This window comes from Carassius carassius, chromosome 3, assembly GCF_963082965.1.
Source record: "Carassius carassius chromosome 3, fCarCar2.1, whole genome shotgun sequence".
Lineage (NCBI taxonomy): Eukaryota > Metazoa > Chordata > Actinopteri > Cypriniformes > Cyprinidae > Carassius > Carassius carassius.
Window position 1 is genome coordinate 12,957,318 of NC_081757.1, and position 27,438 is coordinate 12,984,755.

Sequence of the window (27,438 nt, forward strand, 5' to 3'; positions counted from 1 at the left end):
GTTTGGGGCCGTACGCAAGAGGAAGCAGAGTCACTAGCCAGCGAGCTGGACATCCCCTTTTCCACCAACAAGACAGATGATGTGTTGTTACATCCAGAAGTCCATCTTGTCTGCATATTGACACCTCCTCCACACACACGGCAGATTGCGGTAAAAGCACTAGGTGAGACTTATTTTCTTTTGCTTCATATCTTGATTGTCCATGTCGTCTCAGGGGATTAGGTTGGGTTCCTTCCTGGACTCAACTAGAGTGTTTATTGTGCTACTGTTTACTTAACAACTTGGCACAAGCCGCAGTGGGCTTTTTTTCCCCTGCTGATCAAATGTTGCATTCTTAGATCACAGTGAACCCCTCAGCACAGTTGAGATTATGTTGATAAAGCACTTGCTTCAAGCAGAAACTCGTCAGGCAAACAACATTTGCAGTTTTGATCATCATTGTTTAATCATTTTCTTCTCTTTTCTCATTCTCTGTAGGTATAGGTAAAAATGTGATCAGCGAGCAGGCAGCTACACTGACAGATGCCTGTAAGATGGTGACAGCGGCAAGATATTATCCACAGCTTATGAGTATCATGGGAAATTCCTTGCGCTTCTTGCCCGCATTTGTCCAAATGAAGCGCCTGCTAGGAGAGGGTTATTGTGGGAACTTGCAGGTATTGGAATTTCACCAAAAAAATAAAAACATTACATTCAACAGGAATACATTCAATTGAAAACTTGGGGTCAGTAAGATGGTTTTTGAATTAAATGAATACTTTTATTCATCAACGATTCTGTAAATCATTCTTATATGGTGATTTTTAACAGAATTTATTTGAAATAAAAATCTTGGGATCGTGTGACACTGAAGACTAAAATACTGCAAAATTTTTGCCATCTAAGCAATAAAAACAGATTATTTTTAATTGTAATAATCTTTTACAGTATTACTGTTTTTACTGGTTTTGATCAAATAAATGCAGTCTTGGTAAGCATGAGACTTTAAAAGAATGTAAAAAAGTCCTATTTATTCCTATCTTCCCTGGTAGTGTAGATAATGATATTTATAATGTTAAGATTAAATATAATCCTACAAACCTAACTCTTTCAAACACTGATAATAATAATAAATGTTTCTAGACCACCAAATCAGCACATTAGAATATTTTCTGAAGGATCATGTAACACTGAAAATTGAACTACCATACAATATTTAAAAAAAAAAAGTAGATAAAAACGTCTTATATCCAGTATTGGATAAAATGATTTGCTAAATGATTAAAATATATTACAATGATATTTAATAACAGTTAAAATGGTAAAAAATATTTTTAAAAAATATATTTAAAAAAATATATTTTGTTTTCAAATAAACACAGCTTTGGTAATACTACTTGCAAAACATTAAACAATCTTTTAAAATGTTATATAACGTCAACTATTTAGATATTTTTGTTGGACTTAGTTTAGTGAATAAATAATAATAATGTGAGCCATTCTTAAAATACTAAGCATCTTAACTTCTCTTTATTAGGGCATATGTTACCTTATTACATAACTTAGACTGGTCAAAATATGAACTCCTTCAGTAAATATTTTTTTTCTCTCCTTTTCAAAGGTATGTGAAGCACGTGTTTATGGAGGCTCGCTGCTCAGCCAGTCATATGGATGGGCATGGGAGGAGCTGATGGGGGGAGGTGGCCTGCACACAGTTGGCTCCTGCATCATTGACCTCCTGAGCCACCTCACGGGACGTCGGGCTGTGCGTGTGCATGGAATGCTCCGGACTTTCGTACATCAAGGTGGCCCAGCGGGAGGGATTCGTTCTGTGACTGCAGATGACTACGCTTGCTTTCAGCTGCTGATGAATGGAGGAGTGGTTTGCAGCGTGACATTAAACTTTAATCTACCTGGCACAGATGTGCATGAGATCATGCTTGTGGGGTCATCAGGACGACTTGTTGCTCGAGGAACAGAGCTCTACGGCCAACGGGCCAGTATGCAAGTAGAGAAGCGTCTTTTGAGTGATGGGGGAGAAGCTGTAGGTCCATCTGTCAGGGGACTGAACAGCATGGTGACTCAACTCAGACTTTCGTTTCAGACACAAGAGGACAGGCGCTCTTGGGTGCGGCATCCTGTTTCCATGGCAGCCTCCTTCGAGGATGGGCTGTATGTACAGACGGTTGTAGATGCTATCAAACGGTCAAATCGCACTGGAGAGTGGGAGTCAGTGGAGGTCAAGATTCAAGATGTTGACTCGAACCACAACCACAGAACCCTGCCAAACTAACAAAACACACAGTTACATTCTATATATGCTAGCCTATTAACACCATTAACTTTTTTTTTTTACAATAAAACAACCATGCTTTAATTTTAAACAGATAGATGAGTGGTTACCAACCATGTTCCTGGAGGAACATGCATCTCTCCTTTGTCTGACACCCATTTCAGGTCTTGGAGTCTGTACTTCAGCTTATGGTCTGAATTAAGGGGACATGAAAACATTCAGTGTTTGGGGGCCCCCAGGAACATGGTTGAAAACCACTGATATAGATAATTTGACAAAGTTTACGCATACTATCTGAAAGTTTTAAGATGGGTCACTTTTGCAAAACACTGGAAAATGCGTCACTGGACAGGAATTGTGGTTTCAGGGTTGTCTTGTTGCTTTTTTTTACTGTAACAAAAAAGATGTGCAAAGCTTAGCTGTGAAAAAAAAACATTTCTGTGCTTTTCCTATTTTATGTAATCTTTCGAGTTTAAATTTGAGTCCAGGGGGTTTAAATGTGATCCTCTTAAGTTTTATATTTTATTTGAGTAGTGAAGATAAGCTTGTGATCTGCTGAGTATTTTTTCTTCTTCTGTATATATGTGTGTGTGAGAGAGAGCTTTAAGAGCACTGAAAAACTTATGCAGGACACTAGATATAATTTACTGTAATATATCTGTTGTGACTTATTGCCTGATGTCCAGTGCCTTGGACATGTTAACAGTTCTACTAAGCTGCACAAGTTTCTTGAATTACATTTTTTTTATTGCTGAATTTGTGTCTGTGCACTGTTTAAGAGAGAGTGATGGGTTGATGCGTGGATGGTGTTTTTATTATTTGTTATGAGTTTAAAAATACATATTTAACTTAATTTAATATTTTTAAATCCCTACTGAATAACAACAAATATTACCTTGTTTTGTCCTTTTTGCTGGCATTCTAAGGGGGGCGCTAAAGGCTCGTGTCTAGATGGTAACCCTCGTTTGAAATTCTCGCGAGATTTACATCCTAGTATATGTTCTGTCCATTTATATATATATATATATATTTTTGGGGGTGCAAATTTTAGAAAATCACAAAACTAGGAGGATTCTGAAGATATGTGAAGCTTATACATGTACAGTTTAATTTAATGTACTTAAGATTCAATAAACCTAAAAAAAAAAATTATTTAACATTCTAAACAAACCAAACAACTTTCCTATTAAGTTAGTATTTGTGTGACGTCTAGTTCTATTTTTACTATAAACATTACAGCCTTGAGTGTGTGTGTGTGTATAATGCTACATATACAAAATAAAACGATATAGTATTGTGTCTCCCTCACATTTTTCCTCAGTGACTGGTAGTGAGCAGAGCATCAGAACCAACGCGCATGCGCGAGAAGTGAACGCAAAGAAGGTTACCCTTACTGCGAGGAGACAGTATTCAAAGTCGACTACTTCGAAAATGGCGGCACGAAAACGAAGTATAGTCTGGTCATTTTTCCAAGCTGAAGATGACAGAAGAGTGCTGTGTCTTCTCTGTATGAAGACGGTTTTGTATTTTGGTCACACGACAAACATGCTTCGCCACTTACGAACGAAACACCCCTCTGATTTTTCCTCGCTGGACAAAAGGAAGCCCGCGACTGATGCGGTCTCCAAACGCAGCGACAGCGGCTGCGTGGAAGGTATGAATCGTTCAGTTTCTGCATTGTAACGTTAGTGTTCACATTCATGTACAGTGTCACGATGTTTAACTAACGTTACACCGGTGCGTCTATTAGACAGCTGTCTGGAAATGACGCCGCACATATTTTTCTTTGATTGGTGATGTTTCCCTCCATTTTGGCCTATGCACGTGCTTAAACTCAACACATGCGAGTCCAAAGGCAATATAAAAAGGCGCGTTGTCGTTCAAAACAGTGCTTGTTGTGATTGAGAGTTTCAGTATCGACTCCTCCGCAAGAACGGGCTCGTTTTACAGAGTCTTTAGTCAGAGGGACGAGGGTTTTGTTTAGGCCGGGGTTTTGGGTGGATGTCGCAACGACGCCATGTTGTTTTCTTCAAACAATTGTCTATTGCGTCGCCCGTTTACAGAAGGCTAATTCTGCGTATTGACAGGATCTCAAACGAATTTCCCCGACTGGAGTTGATTCGGTTCGACTCGTTCAGTCAAACGAATGAATCTTTTGAATCGTGTCGCTGATTTGGATCACTAATATACTGCGCTCTGACTGAAGGAGCCTCCCGCCCCCTCCTGTCCGCAATAAACCGGACTGAAGACCTCCAACCGTAACGACCCCGTTCGGTATGTAGCATCAAATCATATATTATATACGACCGATCTATGATTAGTGAATTGTACATAATGGCTGTGGTTTTCTAAAATCTGAATTGTATCGAGCTTTATTTGATCCGAAATTGTCACGTGATGCACCGGATGGCCGCGATTTTTCAAAAATTCTAAAACTAGCCGGTCATTGGTTGAAGTTAAGATTATTTGTTGATGTGCCTAGTTTAATACCACCTAAATTATAAAACGTATAGAAATAGACAGAGGAATAAGAACGGTTATGACGTGCAGCACCTGATGATCATGTAAGTTGTGCTCAGATTCCATATTCAATTCTTCCATATTCTTTCGTTGATTAGCTAAATTCTGTTCTGTCGTCATCTAACGTTAGCGCGGAATTAATTTTTGTGAACTTCAAAAGGCCAGTTTGTATTTTTTTAAAAAACGTTCTACATTTAGCATCTTCTGTTAAATGTGTACTCATTTGTTTTATATTTCTGTTTGACTTTAGCTTGGGATAATACAATTTTTACCATTTGATAGTCTTTTAGTAATACACATTAAATGCAGGTTATTACAAATGTTATTTTGTGGTTTTACTGTCTGTAATTCAGTCTGTCCTTATGCACTCTACAAACACAAGGAACAAGCTTTTAAAGAGAGTGTCAAAGGTTTAGTTAAAGTGCCATTAACAAATATTCTGTGCATAAAATTTTTTCCTCCTTGTTTTCTCTATCAAGTTACAGTGTTGATGGATGAGCAGCAGGTAGAGGTGGAGTCCGTGGGTGAAGATGGTGAAATGGATGGAGCCATCAAAGGGATCCTCCGTGCTGCGGCAGGGGAAGGGACAACTGTAGCCGAGGTGGCTGTGGAGGAAGGTGAGGGGCCTGTTGATGAAGGGGATGGGAAAGTGATACAAGAGGATGACAACCCAGCTAATACTCGCAAGTGGAGCTCCGTGTGGGTGCACTATCGAAAGCTTGGCCAGGAGCCTCGAGCCCTGTGCTTGCTCTGCATGGAGAAGATCCAGCACCGGAGTAGCACAAGTAACCTTATCAGACATCTACAGCATAAGCATCCCAATGAGTTCGCACAGCTCGAGGATCACCCACAAAAACGGCCTAACAAACGCAAAACTGAAGATCCAAGCCGCCTTGCCTCCTCTCCCACATTAGCAAGTGGGACTCCAACTAGATCACACATTGTGTCACCAAAACGCGATGTTCGTACACCTTGCAGTACCAGCCTAGACAGATTTTCAGGTATAGTTTGCTTTTACCTCTTCTCAATGTTCTTGTTTAACGTTTTGTGTGAAAAGGATGTTAAGACACTGCCTTTATAATTTTAAATATATATTGTTATTATAGTTAACTAGAACTTAAACTTTACAAAAAAAGAAATATGAATTGTATCAAAACAATATTAACTTAAAATATGTATAAAGCTTAAACTTATTTCAGTTGTTATTGCCCAGGAAAAAAGATTTGAGTTTTTTTTTTTTAGTTTAACATGATGCATTAAAGCAGGCTAATTAAAACTAAAATGTATGAAAACTATACAGACATTATACTTGTATTTATTTTAAAAAATTATATAACACAAAAATACCAAAACTTCATAGTTTTCTTTGTTGTAAAAAAAAAGTCAAAATATTAATATTACAATGATATTAATAACTAGGGATGCACTGGTACTAAATTTCTCCACCAATACCCAACTATACAGAATGAATACCAATTACTACCAGTAGTTTGGTTTTCTTAAGGGGAAAAAAATCTCTTCTTGCTAATGGTGTAAACTATACAAGGAACATATAATTTGGCACATTATCAGCATTTTATAGGCCAAAATTGACAACAGAGCCCATTGTATTCAACTGCTTTTTATTTTAAAATATGAATCTCACTAAAATGTTTGTATACAACTCAATTGCACATAAGGTACATTTATTCAAAGTATATTCAAACATGTATGTATGTATATATAATTAACAGTAAATAAGCTCCCCATTTTTTGTAGCTAACAAACTAACTGAACACTAAATAAGTCCTGAGTTAACTGCACCATTAAAGGGATCATCTGATTCCCATTTTCCACAAGTTGATATGAATCTTTAGGGTCTTATTGAAAAGTTTATAACATTGTTTAAAATTTCTCAATGGTAGTGTAAAACAACACCATTTTTACCCTGTAAAAAACTGATGTACATAATGACATATTTTGTTCCATGTCCCTTTAAATGCTGGCCCCGCCCCGCTTCCGTGGGGTAGTGCACTATTCTCATGAGACTGTAAACTTTAGGCGCATTCATCGTGAAACTTGCTAACTAGCACATTATTAGGAAAGGCAATTTGCAAGGATTCATTAAAAAAAAAAAAAAACTTATACTCACTTCTTTTGGTGGGTGAAGCTGGATCACGAATGATTTGCGTGAATAGACAAATTTAGGTAGATCAGGAGCACATTCCCTTCAGAAACAAAAGTAATCCTCTGGGTCTTCAGCAGCTCAGATGTCGGGAGCAAATGAAGACGGCAATATTCATTATTACATCCAACAACGAAGCACCTCATTCGCTTAGGAGACATTCTTGTCTACTTCGCTCTGGCATCAAAACGATGGCGGACTGTCTACTGCTCACTCAAGGTAAAACACCAGTGTCAATCATCAATCGTGGGGAGCTAACAATCATTGGCTAAACGTCGAATGCATATTGGACACAAAAGTGGAAACACCTCAAGAGTGTCGAAGTAGTCATTGGATTGGTTGAATTCTACAGGATTTCCGTGAGACGTATGTCGAGTGTTTTAATGTTTCGCCTGGAAACAAAAATGCTGTGGTGCCAAACCCCTCAAGAAAGAAGAAAGCCATAGTGTTTACAGCTGTGATGACGAGGGCTTATCAGGATCAAATAAAGGCTGGATATTCAAAAGCATGTCAAAGATTTAAAGTTTGTGGCATAGAATCTTTAAAATGCGTCCTAGAGTTTTACTCACCTGTCTGTTATTGTGGCGACATTTCCACGCCTCGAAACGTGCCGCTGAATGAAACAAAACGTAATTGATTGTTTGACATGTTGATCAAACCACCTATGGGTGGGGCTTGGCCAATGAAAGCTGACATAGATTCCAGTCTGAAGGACTGTCTATGCGAGACTAGGGTCTGTTTGACCTCACACAGACAAAAATCTGAAATCAGCTTGATTTGAGAAAGGGGTTATCATTTATCAAGCACAAAGCTCCTTGTGGTTGTTCTTTGATTATGCTACCGTGCCAATATTTTATATTTTTTGTCCTTTAGGTGCTAAGTGGTCTGAGGGTGTGCGTATATTGGAAAGAGAGCGGGAGCTGACGGAGGCATTGAGGCGTGTCCAGCAGGAAGAGGGGCGGAGCATACAGCTGCAGAAGGAGTTGCTGCAGCAGTTCCGTGAAATGGATGCTGAGCGCCGAGTGCTTCAGAACCAGAAATGTGAACAAGAGCAGGAGCACGCAAGATTGCGGAAGGAAAAAGAAGACCTCCAGAAGGAGAAGAATGAACTCCAGAGTGAAAAAGAGGAGCTGCAGAAGGAGAGAGAGGAGATTCAGAAAGAAAAGGAGGAGCTGGAGAAGCAGAAACAAGAACTGGACTCCTGGAAAACTTCTCATGCGCAGGGACAGACCTCTGGATTTTACAATTGTTGATATACTTTAGTATGTCTGTTTCACAAGGAAACAAGGATTTCCTTTTTATGGAAATAGTTATTTCTTTACCCATTTATTTTTACAAGATTGATTTGAATTGGCGGGATGGGGTTGTGGGAGTGGGGGAAAAGCCTGGGTCGTTGTATTTTGTTTAGCTAAATGAAAGTTTACTTTAACCTAATGAGATTTCAAACACATACATGCATGCGAATTATAGATAACCTGCCGTTAAAATAGAGAATCGTAATAAGACCTTTCATGTCAGATATCTAGCAAATCAGTTTCATTGAATCTACTCACGCTGTACATATAATATATATATATATATAGTATTAACACAAAAAAAAGTTCATGTTCGTTCCATTGTTTCAAAACTGACCAGTGTGTGAATGTCTTTAAGTGATTTTGTACATTTCTGCACTGGGAATAAAAAAAAAACTTTCAGCAAATGAGTCATTTGTGCCATTTGTGTTATTTCTGGCCTAGAGTTGACAACCTATTACATACATCTCACATTAAATTTTTTTAAATTAATAGTATTGGTTAATGTAAAGGCTGGCAAGATAGTTACAGCGTTTATATTTATTGTGAAGAGAAATTTAAATGCACTAACATGATATGATTTTTACTCACATTTGCAGGGCGTTTGGCTGCAGGAAAAAAAAACACTTTCGAGTCCACGAGTTCGCCTACAAATGGTATTTGCAAATGGTAAGAGGAGCACAGCTTTCACTCTCGGCTAGACTAACATTACTAGCCAATTGTATAAACATGAGAGGCGCATAATAGTATCCAATTACAGAGTCGCAGACCTGATGAATAGAGAAGCTTTAGATTCGTTAAGTAAATCCTTTATAAACCTTTGCCAACACAGGAGAATACATAAACCTGTCTAAATATGCCATGTATTGTACATCTGGATTTCAAAATAAAAGTTTCTGCATGTGGCCAAATATTGAAATTAAATGGATTTAGACCATAGACTATAAAAACAGATTTTAGACACTGTTTAATCATGCTATGAAACATCACCAGGCCGTTGGCGCCCTCTGCAGGTACTTAAACATACTTAAAGTTTATGTTCATATTATGTATAGATATATTAAATTATGTATTTTATATCTATTTATTTCACACACAAAAAATTGACAGTGTACATCAGCATTCGTGATTGTGAATGTACCAAAATTAACAAGGCTAGTTCCCTTTGCCAGATGTTATTAGGCCAACAAAACTAGAGGGAAAAAGAAAAAAAAATAGAAGAAACAATAACACTGAAATTCAACAAAAATGTAAACAACAAAATATACAATCTGACAAACAAAATATATTAAAAGAATTAAAACAAAGAGCAGCTTATTAACATACTATACAGGTCCTTCTCAAAAAATTAGCATATTGTGATAAAGTTCATTATTTTCCATAATGTAAAGATAAAAATTAAACTTTCATATATTTTAGATTCATTGCACACCAACTGAAATATTTCAGGTCTTTTATTGTTTTAATACTGATGATTTTGGCATACAGCTCATGAAGACCCAAAATTCCTATCTAAAAAATTAGCATATCATGAAAAGGTTCTCTAAACGAGCTATTAACCTAATCATCTGAATCAACTAATTAACTCTAAACACCTGCAAAAGATTCCTGAGGCTTTTAAAAACTCTGGTTCATTACTCAAAACCGCAATCATGGGTAAGACTTAGAGTTGTGACGTTCGCGAACGAACCGATTGTTTTGAACGGCTCATAAACATGAACGATGGGAGCCGAGTCGCGGCTGGAGGGGAGCCGTTCTTTCTGTCGTTCTTTTATCCTATGCGTGTTTCACACAGATGCACACAAATGAGCTCCTCCGCGAGACAGAACAGTTGTAGGGGGAGGGGCGCACCCAGCGCAGGCCAACCCTTTATTGCGTGATGATATTAGTTATTAGTTGTGCAGGCATCCTTCACGTCCTTCACATATTGCGTGCCTCTGTCATTGGGTAGGAGCATTGAAAAAAAAGCTGTTTTGCACAGACATTTATTGCAGCCCACTTTGTTATTGTTCATTGACTTGAAGGGGCTGATGTTTGCAAAGTTTACAGTAGTAATTGTATGTAGTATGTAGACATTTCCATTTTATTTATTCTAACTTTAAATATTTTTTGTTTTCTATCAAAATGTTCTTGTGTGATAACAATGTTCTTGTGTGGAAGTGTTTGTAGTAAAAGCTGTTTTGCACATAAATTCATTGCAGCCGGCTTTCTTTTTGATGTTTATTTGTGAGTAGGTATTGTATGAATAACATAAGTCAACATAGCTTTACACACACACACTTTGTACTAAAGGTAAATCCAAAATAGTGATGTCACTGTCTAAGCAGAGGGATTTGTGCAACCCTATGGAATATAGTCCACACATGACAAATGAGGTAATAATCAATATTTCAGAATAATTCAAACTCAGATATTGGTGTGTGATATCTGAGTTTTAATTATTTGACTACAAATCTCACCTCATCATTCTTCCCAGTGATTATTTCCAGGATAAACTGAGATGGCTCCAAGCTGGCTTCCTAAAACTGACTAAATATTTAAAAGAGCCAAAAGAGCCGTTCTTTTGAACGGCTCTTTGAAAGGAACGGATCGCGAAGATCCGGATCCCCTCAAAGAGCCATAAATCCCATCACTAGTAAGACTGCCGACCTGACTGCTGTCCAGAAGGCCATCACTGACACCCTCAAGCGAGAGGGTAAGACACAGAAAGAAATTTCTGAACGAAAAGGCTGTTCCCAGAGTGCTGTATCAAGACACCTCAGTGGGAAGTCTGTGGGAATGAAAAAGTGTGGCAAAAAACGCTGCACAACTAGAAGAGGTGACCGGACCCTGAGGAAGATTGTGGAGAAGGACCGATTCCAGACCTTGGGGGACCTGCGGAAGCAGTGGACTGAGTCTGGAGTAGAAACATCCAGAGCCACCGTGCACAGGCGTGTGCAGGAAATGGGCTACAGAGAAGCAGCACTGGACTGTTGCTCAGTGGTCCAAAGTACTTTTTCCGGATGAAAGCAAATTTTGCATGTCATTCGGAAATCAAGGTGCCAGAGTCTGGAAGAAGACTGTGGAGAAGGAAATGCCAAAATGCCTGAAGTCCAGTGTCAAGTACCCACAGTCAGTGATGGTCTGGGGTGCCATGTCAGCTGCTGGTGTTGGTCGACTGTGTTTTATCAAGGGCAGGGTCAATGCAGCTAGTTATCAGGAGATTTTGGAGCACTTCATGCTTCCGTCTGCTGAAAAGCTTTATGGAGATGAAGATTTCGTTTTTCAGCACGACCTGGCACCTGCTCACAGTGCCAAAACCACTGGTAAATGGTTTACTGACCATGGTATTACTGTGCTCAATTGGCCTGCCAACTCTCCTGACCTGAACCCCATAGAGAATCTGTGGGATATTGTGAAGAGAAAGTTGAGAGACGCAAGACCCAACACTCTGGATGAGCTTAAGGCCGCTATCGAAGCATCCTGGGCCTCCATAACACCTCAGCAGTGCCACAGGCTGATTGCCTCCATGCCACGCCGCATTGAAGCAGTCATTTCTGCAAAAGGATTCCCGACCAAGTATTGAGTGCATAACTGAACATAATTATTTTAAGGTTGACTTTTTTTGTATTAAAAACAGTTTTCTTTTATTGGTCGGATGAAATATGCTAATTTTGAGATTCATGGTTTTCATGAGCTGTATGCCAAAATCATCAGTATTAAAACAATAAAAGACCTGAAATATTTCAGTTGGTGTGCAATGAATCTAAAATATATGAAAGTTTAATTTTTAACATTACATTATGGAAAATAATGAACTTTATCACAATATGCTAATTTTTTGAGAAGGACCTGTAAAACTATAGCATGTGTATTAGACCAACTTCTCAGACAATAATTAGGGGCCAAGCACCGAAGGTGCGTAGGCACCTATTGTATCCGTTAGGATTCTCATTATTATTCTGCTTCTTCCGCCGCAATGTATATGGCAGCCCATAGAACCGCTTGCGGGAAAGTTGTGCAATTTGGCACACTGATAGAGGACAATATCAACATTAACCACAGCACATTTAGAGACTCTGACTCCAACTCTCTAGTGCCACCACTTGTCCAAATATTAAATGTTTCCATGCTAATAACTTTTTAACCGTAAGCCAGAAAAGTAAAATAATTTCCTCTGAATCCCTGCCACATGTCAAGTCGAATGAACACCAATATTTAAAAATCGCAAGGTTTAGTTTTTTTTACTATATTTTATTGTTCGTTATACCTACTTTTTCAAACTCGTCCTAGACGGTTGGTCCGATTTTCACAAAAATTGGCTCAGATCATCTTCAGACCATGCTGCCAAAAGTTATGGAATTCAAGTTGATTCGTCCAACCGTTATCGAATGACACGTGAACAAATTTGACGAAAAGCACGCAAAAACACATGTGAGGCTATATCTCCGTAACGGTTTGGCATAATGAGACCAAACTTGGTGTGTATCATAACCGAGCGGCAACCTCCCGCTCTCTCTAGTGAAGCCAATAAGGAAGTGACTAAAACTGCAATTCATCGACTGGCCGCTTGAGGCTGGCTGCAAAAGAGAGTCAATCCCATAGACTCACCATGTTAAAATGCCCAACTTTACAGCAAAAAAAAAACATGTTTTCAGCCTGGTGCAAAAAATGATTTTGGTCTATATAGCTAATTTTGCCCTTCATGACAACTGTGAGGGGGATGAATTTTTTTATAACTCAACGTTTAAATTATATTAAGCCTTAAAGTTCTGCATAATTAAGGGCATGGCCACTTGAGTAACAGGTGAATTGCCACTGCTGTCACAGCCGTCGCGCTAGGTGGGCGTGGCTTCAGCAACCAGCTCCCGCCCTTTTGCCCATTTTCGATTATCTGGGAGAGTCGCGCGGTGACGCGCTGCCAAGATGGCGACGGCTCGCTCTGCACACTTTAGGCTTCAAAACTCTCTTCAGGAGTCTACGGGTGACGTCACGGACACTACGTCCATGTTTTTATACAGTCTATGATCATAACAAGCATGAATTGAGACTACCTGCAGTGTTTCGACACAGCACCACCTAGTCGCCAGGAGATATGAAAAATGTATATTTTGGCTTATAACTTCTGAATGGTTTGGCCAAAAATCACACAACTGGTCTCTAGATTCAGTGAGTCATGTCGAGTCGAATGATATCCAAATTTCCCATGTCAGCCATTTAAGGTGTCGGCCATTTTGAATTATGTTTTAAAATGCTGTATTTTTTTTACGCATCATCGTATCGTTACGAAATAATTACAAAAATATTCGGCTCTGAAGGTACTCAAAAAGTTTGGTGGCAGTGCCACCTTGTGGTCTAAAGTTATAATGAAATATATAAAAAATGCTAATAACTCTTGAATAAATTAGACTATTGAAATGAAAATGGTCTCCCTATATTCTTTGGGTCTTGCTGAGAATATCGATACCAATTATGCGAAAATTGGCCATACTTCCTGTCCGCCATTTTGATTAATGTTGAAAATCTACTTTTTCGAACTCCTCCTAGACCATTAGTCCGATTCTCATCAAATTTGAGGCAGATCATCTCCAGACGATGCTGGCAAAAAGTTATGGATTTCGTGTCAATATACAAAACGGTTCTCATTTAGCGCATCATCAATTTTGCTGGAAGGGTGCCAAAATGCATGTGAGGCTGTATCTCTGCAAAGCTTTGACATATTTGCAATGATAAGTGCTATAACAAGTCTCAGTTGTCTTAAACGCAGAACACGTAGCAAGGGCTATTAAATAATATAATAAATAAAAAGAAAACCGACAGAATAGAAAAAGAATAGAGGGAGCTAGGGTTAGAGGTCTTTTTTTAATAAGTGTATAATAAATTAAAATAAAATGGATAGAATAAAAAAAGATTAGAAAGGTAGTTCGATTTTTTTTTTTTTTATTGAATAAGAATGGTGAGTGCTAAGTTAGAGGATCAAATGAAGATGGAAGAGATTCTTGAAGATAGCTAAGGACTCAGCTGCTGGGATTGAGTTGGGGAGGTCATTCCAGCAGGAGGGAACATTTAATTTATAAGTCCGTAAAAGTTACTTTGTGCTTCTTTGGGATGGCACAATCAAGCGATGTTCGCTTGTAGAACACAAGCTTCTAGAGGGGAAATTAGTCTGAAATAATTTAGGTAAAACGGTGCAGAGCCATGGTCCAGGCCCAGTGGTGGTTTTGTATGCAAACATCAATGTCTTGAATTTTATGCAAGCAGCTATTGTTAGCCAGTGTAAACTGATAAACAGAGGTGTGACGTGCATTCTTTTCAGATCATTAAAAATTAATCTTGCTGCCGCGTTCTGGATTAATTGTAAAGGTTTGATAGAATTGGCTGGAAGACCTGCCAAGAGAGCATTGCAATAGTCCAGCCTGGACAGAACAAGAGCTTGAACAAGGAGTTGTGCAGCATGTTCCTAAAGAAAGGGCCTGATCTTCTTAATGTTGAATAAAGCAAATCTGCAGGAACGGACAGTTTTAGCAATGTGGTCTGAGAAAGTAAGCTGATCATCAATCACAACGCCAAGGTTTCTGGCTGTTTTTGAAGGAGTTATGGATGATGTGCCCAACTCGATGGTGAAATTGTGATGAAACGATGGGTTTGCTGGAACCACAAGCAGTTCTGTCTTGGCAAGGTTGAGTTGAAGGTTGTGCTCCTTCATCCAGTAGGAAATGTCTGTTAGACAAGCTGAGATGTGACCAGCTACCGTCGGATCATCAGGATTGAATATGAGGGAGAGTTGAGTGTCATCAGCATATTCAATTCAATTCAATTCAAGTTTATTTGTATAGCGCTTTTTACAATACAAATCGTTACAAAGCAACTTTACAGAAAATTATGTTTCTACAATATTTAGTAGTAGCTAGTAGTTTGTGCACGTTTGACAGGATTTTATAAAAAATAAAAAATAATAATAATAATACAAGACGTAGTCAGCTAGACGATGAACTATCAATATTATTAATTAATAGTAATTATATGATGCAGTCACACATGTAGCAATAATTGTTAGTTCTGTTTGTTGATTCAAGGTTAGGATCATCTGGGGTCCTCTGAGGGTCAGCATCATCTCTTCTCAGGTGTTCTGGATCCAGACTGGAGCTTGTGTAAATCCTAGTGATCCTAGTGGCAAAACATAGAAACAAAATAGAGACATCATTAGCATAGCTGCTGATCCAACAAAGTAAAATTAGTTTAACCCAAGCTAAAGAATAAAAATGCAGATGCAACTACACTCACAATTAAAGAGATACATTATTCGAATGCTTGGCGAAAGAGATGCGTTTTTAATCTAGATTTAAACAGAGAGAGTGTGTCTGAACCCCGAACATTATCAGGAAGGCTATTCCAGAGTTTGGGAGCCAAATGTGAAAAAGCTCTACCTCCTTTAGTGGACTTTGCTATCCTAGGAACTACCAAAAGTCCAGCGTTTTGTGACCTTAGGGTGCGTGATTGGTTGTAGCGTGGTAGAAGGCTAGTTAGGTACGCAGGAGCTAAACCATTTAGGGCCTTATAGGTAAGTAATGATAATTTGTAACTGATACGGAACTTAATAGGTAGCCAGTGCAGAGACTGTAAAATTGGGGTAATATGATCATGTTTTCTTGACCTCGTAAGGACTCTAGCTGCTGCATTTTGGACTACCTGTAGCTTGTTTATTGATGAAGCAGGACAACCACCTAGAAGTGCATTACAATAGTCCAGTCTAGAGGTCATAAATGCATGAACTAGCTTTTCTGCATCAGAAACAGATAACATGTTTCGTAGCTTGGCAATGTTTCTAAGATGGAAGAATGCAGTTTTTGTAACATTGGAAATATGATTTTCAAAAGACAATTTGCTGTCCAATATAACACCCAGATTTCTGACTGTAGAGGAAGTAACAGTACATCCGTCTAGCTGCAGATTGTAATCTACAAGATTCTGTGTGGTGTTTTTTGGTCCAATAATTAATATCTCTGTCTTATCCGAATTTAATTGGAGAAAATTATTTGTCATCCAATCTTTTACATTTTCAACACACTCTGTTAGCTTAGATAATTGGGAAGTTTCATCTGGTCTCGTTGAGATATATAGCTGAGTATCATCAGCATAACAGTGGAAGCTAATTCCGTATTTTCTAATAATATTACCAAGGGGCAACATGTATATTGAAAATAGAAGGGGACCTAGGATGGATCCTTGTGGCACTCCATATTTTACTGATGATAAATGAGATGACACCCCATTTAAATAAACAAAATGGTAGCGATCGGACAGCTAGGATCTAAACCATCTTAGAGCCTGCCCTTGAATACCTGTGTAGTTTTGTAATCGATCTATGAGTTTGTCATGATCTATGGTGTCGAACGCTGCACTAAGATCAAGTAAGACTAGAAATGAGATGCAGCCTTGATCTGACGCAAGGAGCAGGTCATTTGTAATTTTAACAAGTGCAGTTTCTGTGCTATGGTGGGGCCTAAAACCTGACTGAAATTCTTCATACAGATCATTTTTATGCAGGAAGGTGCTCAATTGAGCAGACACAACTTTTTCTAAAATTTTAGACATAAAAGGAAGATTTGAAATAGGCCTATAATTTGCCAGTACACTAGGATCTAGTTTTGGTTTCTTAATAAGAGGCTTGATAACCGCCAGCTTGAATGGTTTTGGGATGTGACCTAAAGCACAGCATAGCAGTGGTATGAAAGCCATGTTTCTGAATGACTGAACCTAATGATGCCATGTAGACAGAGAAGAGAAGTAGTCCAAGAACTGAGCCCTGAGGCACTCCAGTAGTTAGATGTTGCGACTTGGACACCTCACTTCTCCAAGATACTTTGAAGGACCTATCTGATAGGTAAAACTCATACTAAAGCCTGGTTTTCACTTAAGTCTGTATGTTACTAAAATTATCAGATTACTCAGTTGTCAAAATAATCAGTAGATTACTTGATTACCAAAATAATCATTAGTTACAGCCCTAGATTAGTTAAATTATTTCTAAATATAAAATGCATTGGTTTACTTCTTGTAATTAAAAGACATATTTTGTAATTGAAAATTTCTTAAAAATAGTATTAAAATATTGTCACGTTCTAGTGAACCAAGCATCTATATTTTGTCTCATCTCATAAGCTGTGTATTGTCACACCCCTAGAGCAGTGATATAGCACATACTTTTCCAATACGATACAGCTTTCATTCTTCAGGTCAACCATACATTCATGGAAAAAAACAAACAAACAAAAAAACGTTTGAATAAAGCAAGCAATAACTTTGCCATAGTATCCTTTCAAATGTTAAAGTTGTCACAGTCATTGCATGTGCTGCCTGTTTTTATACAGTCTTTGGTGCTGCACCACCCAGCCCATGGAAAAAAATTCATGTTCAGGATTTTTTTTTTTTTTGCTTTTTTTTTTTTTTTGCTTTAACCCATGCATTTGCATACTGTCATAACCCTATTTTGTACATTTGACATTTTGGAGAAAAATATGAACCTCCAAATTTTTTTTCTTTTATTTTAATATTTCTTTGTATTTTTGTTTTCAGTTTTCAGTTTAGCATCAAGAGGTTATGCATTTTCAAACCAGATTTTTTTTCATCATGAAAATGGCCACATAAGCTGGCATGGTGTTTAAAAAAACGAAATAGTTAGCGTCTCAAAGGACGAACTACTAGTGTATGCATTACTGCAAAGTAGATAAGATGATGGAAATGCTGAAAACACAAAGAAATACCAATGTTGTTAGAGAGAAAAAAAGGATTTAAATGAGAACCCCCCCCCACACACACACACACAACAACAACAACAACAACAAAAAGGGATTTAAAGGAGAGTTCGCCCACAAATACAATTTCTGTTTTTTTTTTTTCTCAGTTTTTTGCTTGCTTGCTTGTCACCAGAGCTGTTTGGTTTCTAGTAATCTTCAAAAAATCTATTATGTTCAGCAGTAGAAAGTCTTGTAGTCATACATTAATATAGGAATCAAGAATTTCTTAATTTTCTGTTATTTCATCAGTAGTCATAACGTGTAAAGAAAGATGCAAGCAATTTTTGTACATTGATCGTCTTGCTGTAACAGTAAACAATGCATTCTGGGCCTCGTCACCTGCCGTAATACGTCACCTGCAAATCATCACGTGACTCGCGTCAATTCCAGCGCTTCGGTCGCAACAGTCCGTAAGATATCTGTTGAAGGCTGATTCCGCAGTCACAACATTTGGAAATATCGTTGGAGGAGCTTTTCCTCGGGTCCTTACTGTCATAACATTTCACCGAGGGACATTTCCACCCAGCCCGACTAATTCGCCATCACAATGCTGAACTTCTGTCCTCAGTGTGGCTCAAAGTTACAGTCTGGTTTCAGGTTCTGTCCATCGTGTGGTGGGAGACTTCCAGAAGACCCACCAGAAACTGTAGATTCACAGCCAGCCGAACCACACCCAGACTCCGTGCTTTCAGCTGTGAGCGCCATGGAAGGTCAATACAGGCCTTAATTCAATCAATTATTTTAATTACATGGCTTCCGAAAAGTTAGGCTACAGTTCGTTTTGTTTGAGAGTCCTAATCAAAGAAGCTGACAGGGCTTTCATTCGGACCTCATTTGCCTCTTTTAAAATGCTTATTGACAAAACAGTAATCCGCATTCTTTTTGTAGTCGATTATGCTGGAGATTCCTCACAGTCTGCACTGAATCGCCCTCCTTTGTACTCAACACGGCGAAAGACTTTGAGTGGCACAGCCGAGCACTCTTTAGGTGAGTCCAAGGGTGTTGAGTGTGTCTAGTGTTGAAACAAATGCTTTTTTTAGAGATGCTAGAATTTGTGAGAAAGATGATTGCTAAATTTCAGATTAGAAGGCTTTGGCATCTTCTCGAAAATGAAAAGCTTCCCCTCTGGTTAAAGAGGAAGAAGTGTCACAGACAACATTGGCTTTAATAACCCAAACCCCAGGAAGACACACTGTGCTGTAAAAACTAGACATTATATTTAAAAAAAATAGCATGTTTTATTATACCTGAGGGTAATTAGACGCTCCTGTTGTTTTGAATGGATATCAAGAAAGGTTATTACATATAGAAATGTTCTTCTAAATACAAATCAGCAGTGTTATGACATTGAATGCTGAAGGATTTTATGTGGAAACCTCTGCTTTGTTTCAGATAAGAAGTCACTGAAATCTCCACGAAAAGGAAAGGCATCCCCCCGGGTTAAAGAACAAGAGGAGGTTAAACAAACTTTTCCACTTACATTTCAAACTCCAGGTAAGATATTGTGTATTGGGAAACTATATTGGTTTCAAATTTAGATGTTTCTTTTTTTCGGCTATAGATAATTAAAGCAGATTTTACTGCTCAGTCATAAAGTTAATTTGCAAAAAATGACCAAACCATTACAAATGCAATAATTTTTACACCTATTTACAAATAAATGCATATTTAGGAGATTTTTAATAGTGTGTCCTGAAATGTTTTGAGTGCTGCTTTGTTTCAGATAAGACATCTACGATGTCCCCTCGAAAACACAAGGCTTCCCCCCAGGTTAAAGATGAGGATGCGAAACAAACATCTTCAATTATTCAAAGCCCGAGTAAGGTGCACTTTATAAAGAACAGGCTGCTCAATATATATAGAAAATAATGTTTCATGACATCTAAAAATGATTGCATCACATTTCTTTATTTTGATTCATACTAAATGGCAAAAATAGCTAAATGTTATTTTGTGGGTTTTTAGCCAAATGCAAAGCTAGGAAGCGAGTGTGTGCTGTTGAGCCTGTCCCAGAGGGTACAGTGGTTTGTGACCAGTCCAGCAAAAAGTGGAAGCTGGTTGAACTTCTGTGGCAAACTGAATTAGATCTGACATATGCAGGTGAGGCGTATGTCCATAACCATCATACCCTTGATTAATAAGATGAGTGGATGCATCCATCTGTGCACTTTAAATCATTTTATTTATTTATTTGTCAGAGGGTTAAGGTAATAATAACAGTATTCCATTAAAGGTTGCTTATGAATCTAAATATTGTCAATATAATCTAGTCTGCCAGGCGAATCAGCATGCAGACTCAAATGATTGCAAGTACATGTTGCGACTGGTGAGTGCTGTTTTCACACAATGTATTGTGTCTGTGTACAGGTGTTTGGGAAGAAGGTCTTGATGACTTTGTGTTCTCTTTTCTCAGGGGGCTAAAGAGGGACACCTGTTTAATGAGCAGAACTTTCATCTGAGAGCAGCCAAACCTGATGCAGGTCAATTGTTTTAGCACTTGCAATGGGTACATAAAGACCCAGTTTAGTGCAACTACAGGCTTATAACCACAACTTTCTTTTTTTATGTCAATAGTGGAGAAATGGTTGAAATTGCACAAATTGGACTTCCTTGGGATTCCATCCTGTGTAGGGTTCGGTCTTCATGAAGCATACAGGTATGTGGGTTTATATCCTGATGTTTGGAAACTTTTATAGACTATTATACACTTCTGCTCAAATGTTTGGGCTCAAAAAATATAATTTTTAAAGAAATAATTATTTTATTCAGCAAAGATTCTGAAAAATGTCAGTAAAGACATATATTTCATATGATGTTGTTTTTTTAAACTTGTTATTCATCAAAGAATCCTGTTTTTAATTTAAAAGTCTGTGAAAATGATTTTGTTCTTTTTTGGGATGGCACAATCAAGCGACGTTCGCTTGCAGAATGCAAGCTAGAGGGCACATAAGTCTGAAGTAATGAATTTAGGTAAATGGGTGCAGAGCCATGGTCCAGGCCCAGTGGTGGTTTTGTAGGCAAACATCAATGCCTTGAATTTTATGCGAGCAGCTATTGGTAGCCAGTGTAAACTGATAAACAGAGGTATGACGTGTATTCTTATCAGCTCATTAAAAATGAGTCTTGCTGCCGCGCTCTGGATTAATTGTAAAGGTTTGATAGAATTGGCTGGAAGACCTGCCAAGAGAGCATTGCAATAGTCCAGCCTGGACAGAACAAGAGCTTGAACAAGGAGTTGTGCAGCATGTTCCTAAAGAAAGGGGCTGATCTTCTTAATGCTGAATAAACCAAATCTTCAGGATCTGACAGCCATCTGATCAACAATCATTACTCCAAGGTTTCTGGGTATTTTCAAAGGAGTAATGGTGGATGTGCCTAACTGGATACATGGTAGTCTATAGTCAGAAAATTGTGAGAAAAGCCTCAAGACATTCAAGATAAGACATTACTGTCAGATAAGTAAATAATTATACTGACATTAGAAAAATGGGAATTTTTCAACTTTTTCAAATGTTTTTCAAACATTTTGCAATTGGGAAATGGTGAAATGTATTTACATAAATTTTTTCCACATCACACCTGTAATAATGTTAGTCTTTGTGATTGTGAACACTGATATCTTTGATCATTGATTTGCATTTAACTGATTTTCATAACCTTGCATCATGAGCACCTCAATCTAATCATAATCATATTCACTTCCCTGCAGGTTTTTAGTTTTTCCTAGCATGGGTCATACTCTACAGACAGTCATGGATGAAGGGAATAATACTCTATCTGAGAAAGCTGTGCTCCAGCTTGCATTGCGAATAGTGAGTGTACTACTAAAAGACGTTCAGATTTAGCCATGTCGTTCTCTATGAAAGCCCTGTATATAAAGTATGTATGTGTGTGTGTGTATGTGTTTTGTAGTTGGATGCACTGGAATTCATCCATGAGAAGGAATATGCCCATGCAGATATCCATGCTGGAAATATTTACATCAACACTGACAGCCACACAGAGGTCAATAAGCATGTCCCTTATGAACTGAACACATATACACTATACATTACTTAAGTTTTAAAGTGTATGTTTGTTTGTTTGTTTGGTAGGTTTTCTTGTCAGGCTTTGGTCTTGCATTTAGGTTTTGCCCTGGTGGAAATCATGTGGAGTACAGACAGGGTAGCCGCACCGCACACCAGGGTAACATCAACTTCATCAGCGTGGACTCTCACAAGGGAGCTGGTGAGCATCACTTGATCAATGCATTACTTACTTTATCCATGTAAGAAAGCAAGTCTAATTTGCATGTGTATGAATGTTTTGCAGGTCCCTCTCGTCGTAGTGACCTGCAGTCTCTGGGTTACTGTATGCTGTACTGGATGACAGGCTCACTACCATGGAGTCAGCTCTCTCAAACAAGCTCGGCCATTGCTGCAGAGAAGGAGAAGTCAGTAAAACCACAAAAAACATCTTCATCAGTTGCATAAACTGCTTTAACAAGCCTTATATGTTAGTCATCAAATTCTTTTACAAGACTGGTCACAACTTGAAGTCAGTTACATAAGAAGGTAAATTTGAATCCAGAAAGTAAGACTGATTACCCCTTGGCTAACTGCTATGTGGTCGGACTAGTTCTTGTAACACAGTAACATAACATAATAACATACTGGCTTATCATATATGTATGACCAGGAGTAGTGTGGTATAGTTGTTACAGCTTCAAGAAATAAACCTCTACGGTGGGCAAAATGTTTTGTTTACAAATTGTTTGATACTAAGGACCCCTAAATTTAATGGACCACCTTGTTAAAATATCAAGTCAAGTAAAGTTGAGCTTTATTGTCATTCCGCTACATGTATGGACATACAGAGGAACGAAATGTCGTGTCTCACAGGACCACGGTGCTACATAAATACAGACATACAACAATGAAGTAAAACAGTATGAACCTATACACAACTAACCTAATGACAGATTTTGAATATGAATACACTATATATAAATGTTTACCTATACATAGACTGAAAAAGAAAAATATATAGACTAAACGAATGCTTCACATAGTACTGTACATGTGCAAAGAGAAACATCGTAAGTCATACAGCTGGCTGGGGAACAGTGCAAGATGATTTGTAGTGCATGAGCATGTAAAAATACACATATTACTTATATATTAGTCTTTTGTGGGATACATATAGCAGTGTGTGAAAAGTATCTAGTGTGTTTAGAGGAGAATTGAACAAAAATTATTTTAATTGCACAAAAGAAGGAATGTTTCGGACAGTTTTTTTTTTTGTTTTTTTGTGATGTGGACAAGTTGGGGGCGGTGTTTGGGAGGTGGATGTTACAGGAGGTAGGGGGTTAGTGTGGGATTTCAGAGGAAGGCTGGATGATTTGAGTTCAGGGCTCTCAAAGCCTGGGGGAAAGAGCTGTTGAGCTGTGTTCACTGTCTGTTAGAGGGTCTTGCGGTCTGCTGCACTACAGTTCCTGTACCAGACAGCGATGCAGCTGGTTAGCATGCTCTCTATGGTGCCCTGTATAATATGATGAGGATAAGTGGAGGGAGACTTGCTCTGTTCACCGGTGGAGAAAGTGTAGGCGCTGTTGTGCCTTCTTAGAGAGTGACATGGTGTTGGTGGTCCAGGTGAGATCCTTTGTGATGTGCAACTCCAAGAATTTAGTGCTGCTGACTCTCCCCAGTCAAGCTGTCGATGAGCAGTCTGGGGTGGGCAACGGAGTTTCTCCTGAAGTCCAATATAAAGGCAACTTTATATTTTAAGGCTTGTTAATACTTTGTGAGAAAAATGTTATTTAAAAAAAAAAAAAAAACTTGAATAAAATTTGGATAATAAAGTTAAAATTAAAAAAGAATAATATCTGAAAAAAGGTAAAATTTTAATTTAATACATTAAGACAATAGTTTATAAAACAAATCATTGTAAACATGTTTTGCATCTTTAATATTTTATGTGAACCCCCTAGTTCCCCCTTTGGGGTCCATCTTGGAGTCCAATTAAACAAGAACTGAACATAATCTATAAAGGATTTTTTTACAAATACATTTTTGTTTAAAAAAATATCTAATTCTTTTTCCTAAAAAAAAAATTTAATTTCCACCCTAGCTTGTGTAGTGCATCTTTTGCTTGCTTTTGTAACTTGCTTTTTGCAGTGCTGCAGATATTGTTGGCTCTTGTATGATAAATTGCTTGTGATGTTCCTCATTAATAAGAATCTTATTGATTAATTAAGAAATTAAGGTTGCTAGTCCACCATGAGCCATTAGCTTTCACTGGGTTTTAAAAAGCCCTTTAGTCCTGAAGAATTGTCCCTTTATTGAGTGTACTTTTAATACATTTAACTACAAGTGACTGCGTGCGTCATCATACCATATGCACTTAGAATCATAAAGGAACATCGCTACTGGATGTACAATTGTCAAGAATTAAAACATACCACTTTCCAAAGGCAAGGCTACACTTATGTGCTTTTATGTTGATATGTTTTCTGCCTGCCTACAGGTATATTTCTGATATCACTGGACTTTTGAGTGGTCATTACAAACAGAAGAAAGCTTCAGGTGAGAGCATGCTTGTTACTATCCTCACTTCATATGCTTAGTGCTAGTGAAGATGCGTATGTAAGTTTGTTTTTTTTTTTTGTTTTTTTTTTGCATTTTAGGTGCTTTACAAAAATACCTATCTAATGTGATGAGCCTGCAGTATACTGAGAAACCAGATTACACACTTCTGAAAGCTGGGCTATATGAGAGCTTACAGAAGATGGGTGGGAGTCTGAATGAATCCCTGAATTTGTAGGTAACACACATTCCAGTATTTACATGACTACTCCTATATATTGTCTGCATGTGATAGGTAACATAGTCCTCCAGTTTCATTCTCATGTATTTAATACAAAAATAACAAGGTAGCTGTAAGAAATAAATTGTTCATGAGCAACTTTTAAGTCATCAACTTGTATTCATGATCATGCTGACAATATGTCAATGTGAATTGAATTGAATATGTGAAGTCTCAGTCTTGTTTCTTTTTTTTATTTACAGGTGAAAGCATACTGACAAGAGTTGACAGGTGTGGAATGTGGATTTAATGTTTTCATGGAATGTTTCAGAAAGCTTTAATGTTTTACAAGCAACTTTTATTACAGTTTTTACAAGGATATTGCTGTGTGCATGTTTTCTCTCATAGGTCGACTTTTAATCACTGTGATTTATTAGTAGTTGTTGTTTTTTTTAAAATAAGAAAACAATGTTTTTTGGAAGGGTTTTTTTATACAAATCATTTCTCACCATTACATTTCATATGATCAGTGAAGGTAAAGGTTTTGTTGTAGGTTTACACTTTTGGCAAGAGCATGTTCATGTTATAAAGGTTATTCTTTTTGGTATTTTACCTTTTTAAAGGTTGTATTGTACCTTACTAAAAATAAAAAATAAAAACAGTACCCAAAAATGTTTTTTGATGATCATTGCTACCGTAAGGGGGCATCAACGATTCACATGTATGTGATTGTAACGGAACTTAAATCGCCAGGTGTAGTCTTGTACACGGAATATATTATCAATGTTCAATACGAAGACTTAGATGAGCTTGTTTATAGTTTTTACACTAGTGGACAGTAACAGCTAAGTTGCACACCATGAATCCACCAAAAATAGAAGCGTCGACGAATGGCTGAGCTGGAGCAGTGGACCGAGAAACTCATCCAAAACAGCGGCCAAAGCCAGTGTGGAACGACTATAAAAGACAACGTTGTCAGGGTAAGTAGTAGTAAAGGTGTGTGTGATGATAATCTATGTAGAGTAGCGCGGGTGTGTGATATCAGCCTCGCCGGTGGATGGAGCACACAGATGTCTGTATGCGGTTCTTGTCCGAGGGGAGCGCTGTCATCCCCGCGGTGCTGAGCGACGCCGCGCAGGAGCGTCTGCAGGAGTGAGGGACCGATTAAACCTCTGTTATGACACCACTCACTACACACCTGAGCCCCTGTTTATCTAACTCATCTGGGTAATCGAGCCCAGTGAAAATCGTGCTGAAATAAGCACAATCTAGTTGTTACAAGGGCTCTGATCTTCTGCCTTGGAGCAAGTGTTGCCTTGAATTTTTAACTCGCATGGGTGAATTTCAGAGAACACTACTTTCAGTTCTAGTGTAATGACAGTAATTCAATCAAACTCAAAATGACAGCTTCAGAGTTTTGTCCTCTGTTTCTTCAGCTTGGAGGAAATGGAGTGTTTTACAGCCCTGCACAATGCTAAAGTATATGTACTGAAGTTAGACATGAACCCTGATTTGATATGTTATGTATGCAATTTTTTCATCCCAGCCTCTTAACATTTTTCATTTTAGTGCTGATGCATTACTAATCGAAAACCATTTAAGTAGATATCGGATAGTCAGAGCAAGGTCACCCTGATATATTTTGCATAACTATGACATAGTATTTTTCAGTGGCGTTAAACGTTAATATTGTGCCCTCATGATGCAAAAATGTTAAAATAATTTTTGTTGATTTTCAGAGTTCTATTTGAATTTAACTGAATTCTTTGTGGGGGAGATTATAAATCATTAAGCTGAATACTGCTTCATGGCAGTATTTCTGGTTGAAAAGTTTCATATATTTTCATTTAACAGTTTTTAGGCTTGTCTAGAAAACTCATGTAAATTGATCTTTAAGTGTAACTTATTAATCTTAAACTTATTAGTCTTAAATCACAGTTGTGTTTCAGGCTTTTAGGAGTCTTGGCTCATCGTCTCACCTCTTTCTTCCATGTTATTCCATGTTCCAAGTTACTTCCTGCCTACTCTGTAGTATAATATTTAAAAGGTTAAAAAGTGCAACACAAAAAATAAGAAGCAAAACAAAAAAAAGCGTTGAATATAATTTTTTAAATAAAATATTTTATTGGGTAGAAATTGTAATTTTTAAATATATTTTTTTAAATTCTCCTTTTAAACTCCTCAGCTTTGGAGAACCACTCTCTCGGGGAGTTGAAAAACACTGTTAAGGTGAATTTCTGCAGGTGAAGTGTAGTCATTTCAGTGGTTTCAAACTGGTCACACAGATTCGCCATATTGACCAACAGATAGCTTCTTGGTTAAAAAAATGACTTCTCTGTGAACTGTGCTTCATACACCACTACACCATTGACGTTAGACCATTTTGCTTGCAGAATTTTGCACTTTTAAGTACATGTTTGTTTTGTTTGCATCTTGCCAGTTTTACTTGAAAGTCAATCAAATAAACATCATACGCATTGCCTCAAAGCACCCCCCCCCCCCCTCAGCTGGCAAGTCATTGATCTCTCTACTAAGTGTAAAGTGACATTTCCTAATCACACTAAATCAATAACAATTCATCTTTGTTAATCAAATCAGTGAGATATCAGATCATAAAATCATGGAGGT

General features: G+C 37.9%; 3 protein-coding genes across 5 annotated transcripts; all 3 read left to right on the forward strand.

Moving 5' to 3' along the window:
- Positions 1-3: 3 nt before the first annotated feature.
- Positions 4-3,017, forward strand: LOC132112909 (glucose-fructose oxidoreductase domain-containing protein 2-like; the record flags this gene model as incomplete). The annotated part of the gene is made up of 3 exons (XM_059520654.1): positions 4-163; positions 478-656; positions 1,601-3,017. Coding segments are annotated over 3 exons (1,011 nt in total), but the record flags the coding sequence as incomplete, so codon positions are not given.
- A 582-nt stretch (positions 3,018-3,599) lies between these two features.
- Positions 3,600-8,661, forward strand: LOC132119683 (DNA ligase 1-like). Its single transcript, XM_059529864.1, has 3 exons — positions 3,600-3,926; positions 5,272-5,793; positions 7,830-8,661. The coding sequence occupies exons 1-3, from the start codon at positions 3,704-3,706 to the stop codon at positions 8,207-8,209; spliced, it is 1,125 nt and encodes a 374-aa protein (XP_059385847.1). The 5' UTR covers positions 3,600-3,703; the 3' UTR covers positions 8,210-8,661.
- Positions 8,662-18,365: 9,704 nt separating this feature from the next.
- vrk3 (VRK serine/threonine kinase 3) lies at positions 18,366-25,189 on the forward strand. 3 transcript variants are annotated; one of them, XM_059529891.1, is made up of 15 exons: positions 18,366-18,518; positions 18,818-19,014; positions 19,420-19,521; positions 19,751-19,846; positions 19,993-20,127; positions 20,298-20,353; positions 20,441-20,507; positions 20,602-20,683; positions 21,737-21,839; positions 21,940-22,032; positions 22,122-22,254; positions 22,339-22,459; positions 24,532-24,590; positions 24,692-24,828; positions 25,074-25,189. In XM_059529891.1, exons 2-14 carry the CDS (start codon positions 18,876-18,878, stop codon positions 24,826-24,828), a joined length of 1,323 nt encoding a protein of 440 aa, XP_059385874.1. In that variant the 5' UTR covers positions 18,366-18,518; positions 18,818-18,875; the 3' UTR covers positions 25,074-25,189. The 3 variants fall into 3 exon arrangements, with proteins under 3 accessions (XP_059385874.1, XP_059385869.1, XP_059385860.1); XM_059529886.1 differs by having other exon boundaries at positions 18,368-18,737; positions 18,916-19,014; positions 24,692-24,824; XM_059529877.1 differs by having other exon boundaries at positions 18,369-18,737; positions 18,916-19,014.
- Positions 25,190-27,438: the final 2,249 nt, after the last annotated feature.

Coding starts and splice junctions, on each gene's coding strand:
- LOC132119683 (XM_059529864.1), top strand. CDS start 3,704: ATGGCGGCACGAAAACGAAGTATAGTCTGGTCATTTTTCCAAGCTGAA. Junction 3,927..5,271: donor CGACAGCGGCTGCGTGGAAG/GTATGAATCGTT, acceptor TTCTCTATCAAG/TTACAGTGTTGATGGATGAG. Junction 5,794..7,829: donor CAGCCTAGACAGATTTTCAG/GTATAGTTTGCT, acceptor TTTGTCCTTTAG/GTGCTAAGTGGTCTGAGGGT.
- vrk3 (XM_059529886.1), top strand. CDS start 18,575: ATGCTGAACTTCTGTCCTCAGTGTGGCTCAAAGTTACAGTCTGGTTTC. Junction 19,522..19,750: donor ACTTACATTTCAAACTCCAG/GTAAGATATTGT, acceptor GCTTTGTTTCAG/ATAAGACATCTACGATGTCC. Junction 20,684..21,736: donor GGTCTTCATGAAGCATACAG/GTATGTGGGTTT, acceptor ACTTCCCTGCAG/GTTTTTAGTTTTTCCTAGCA.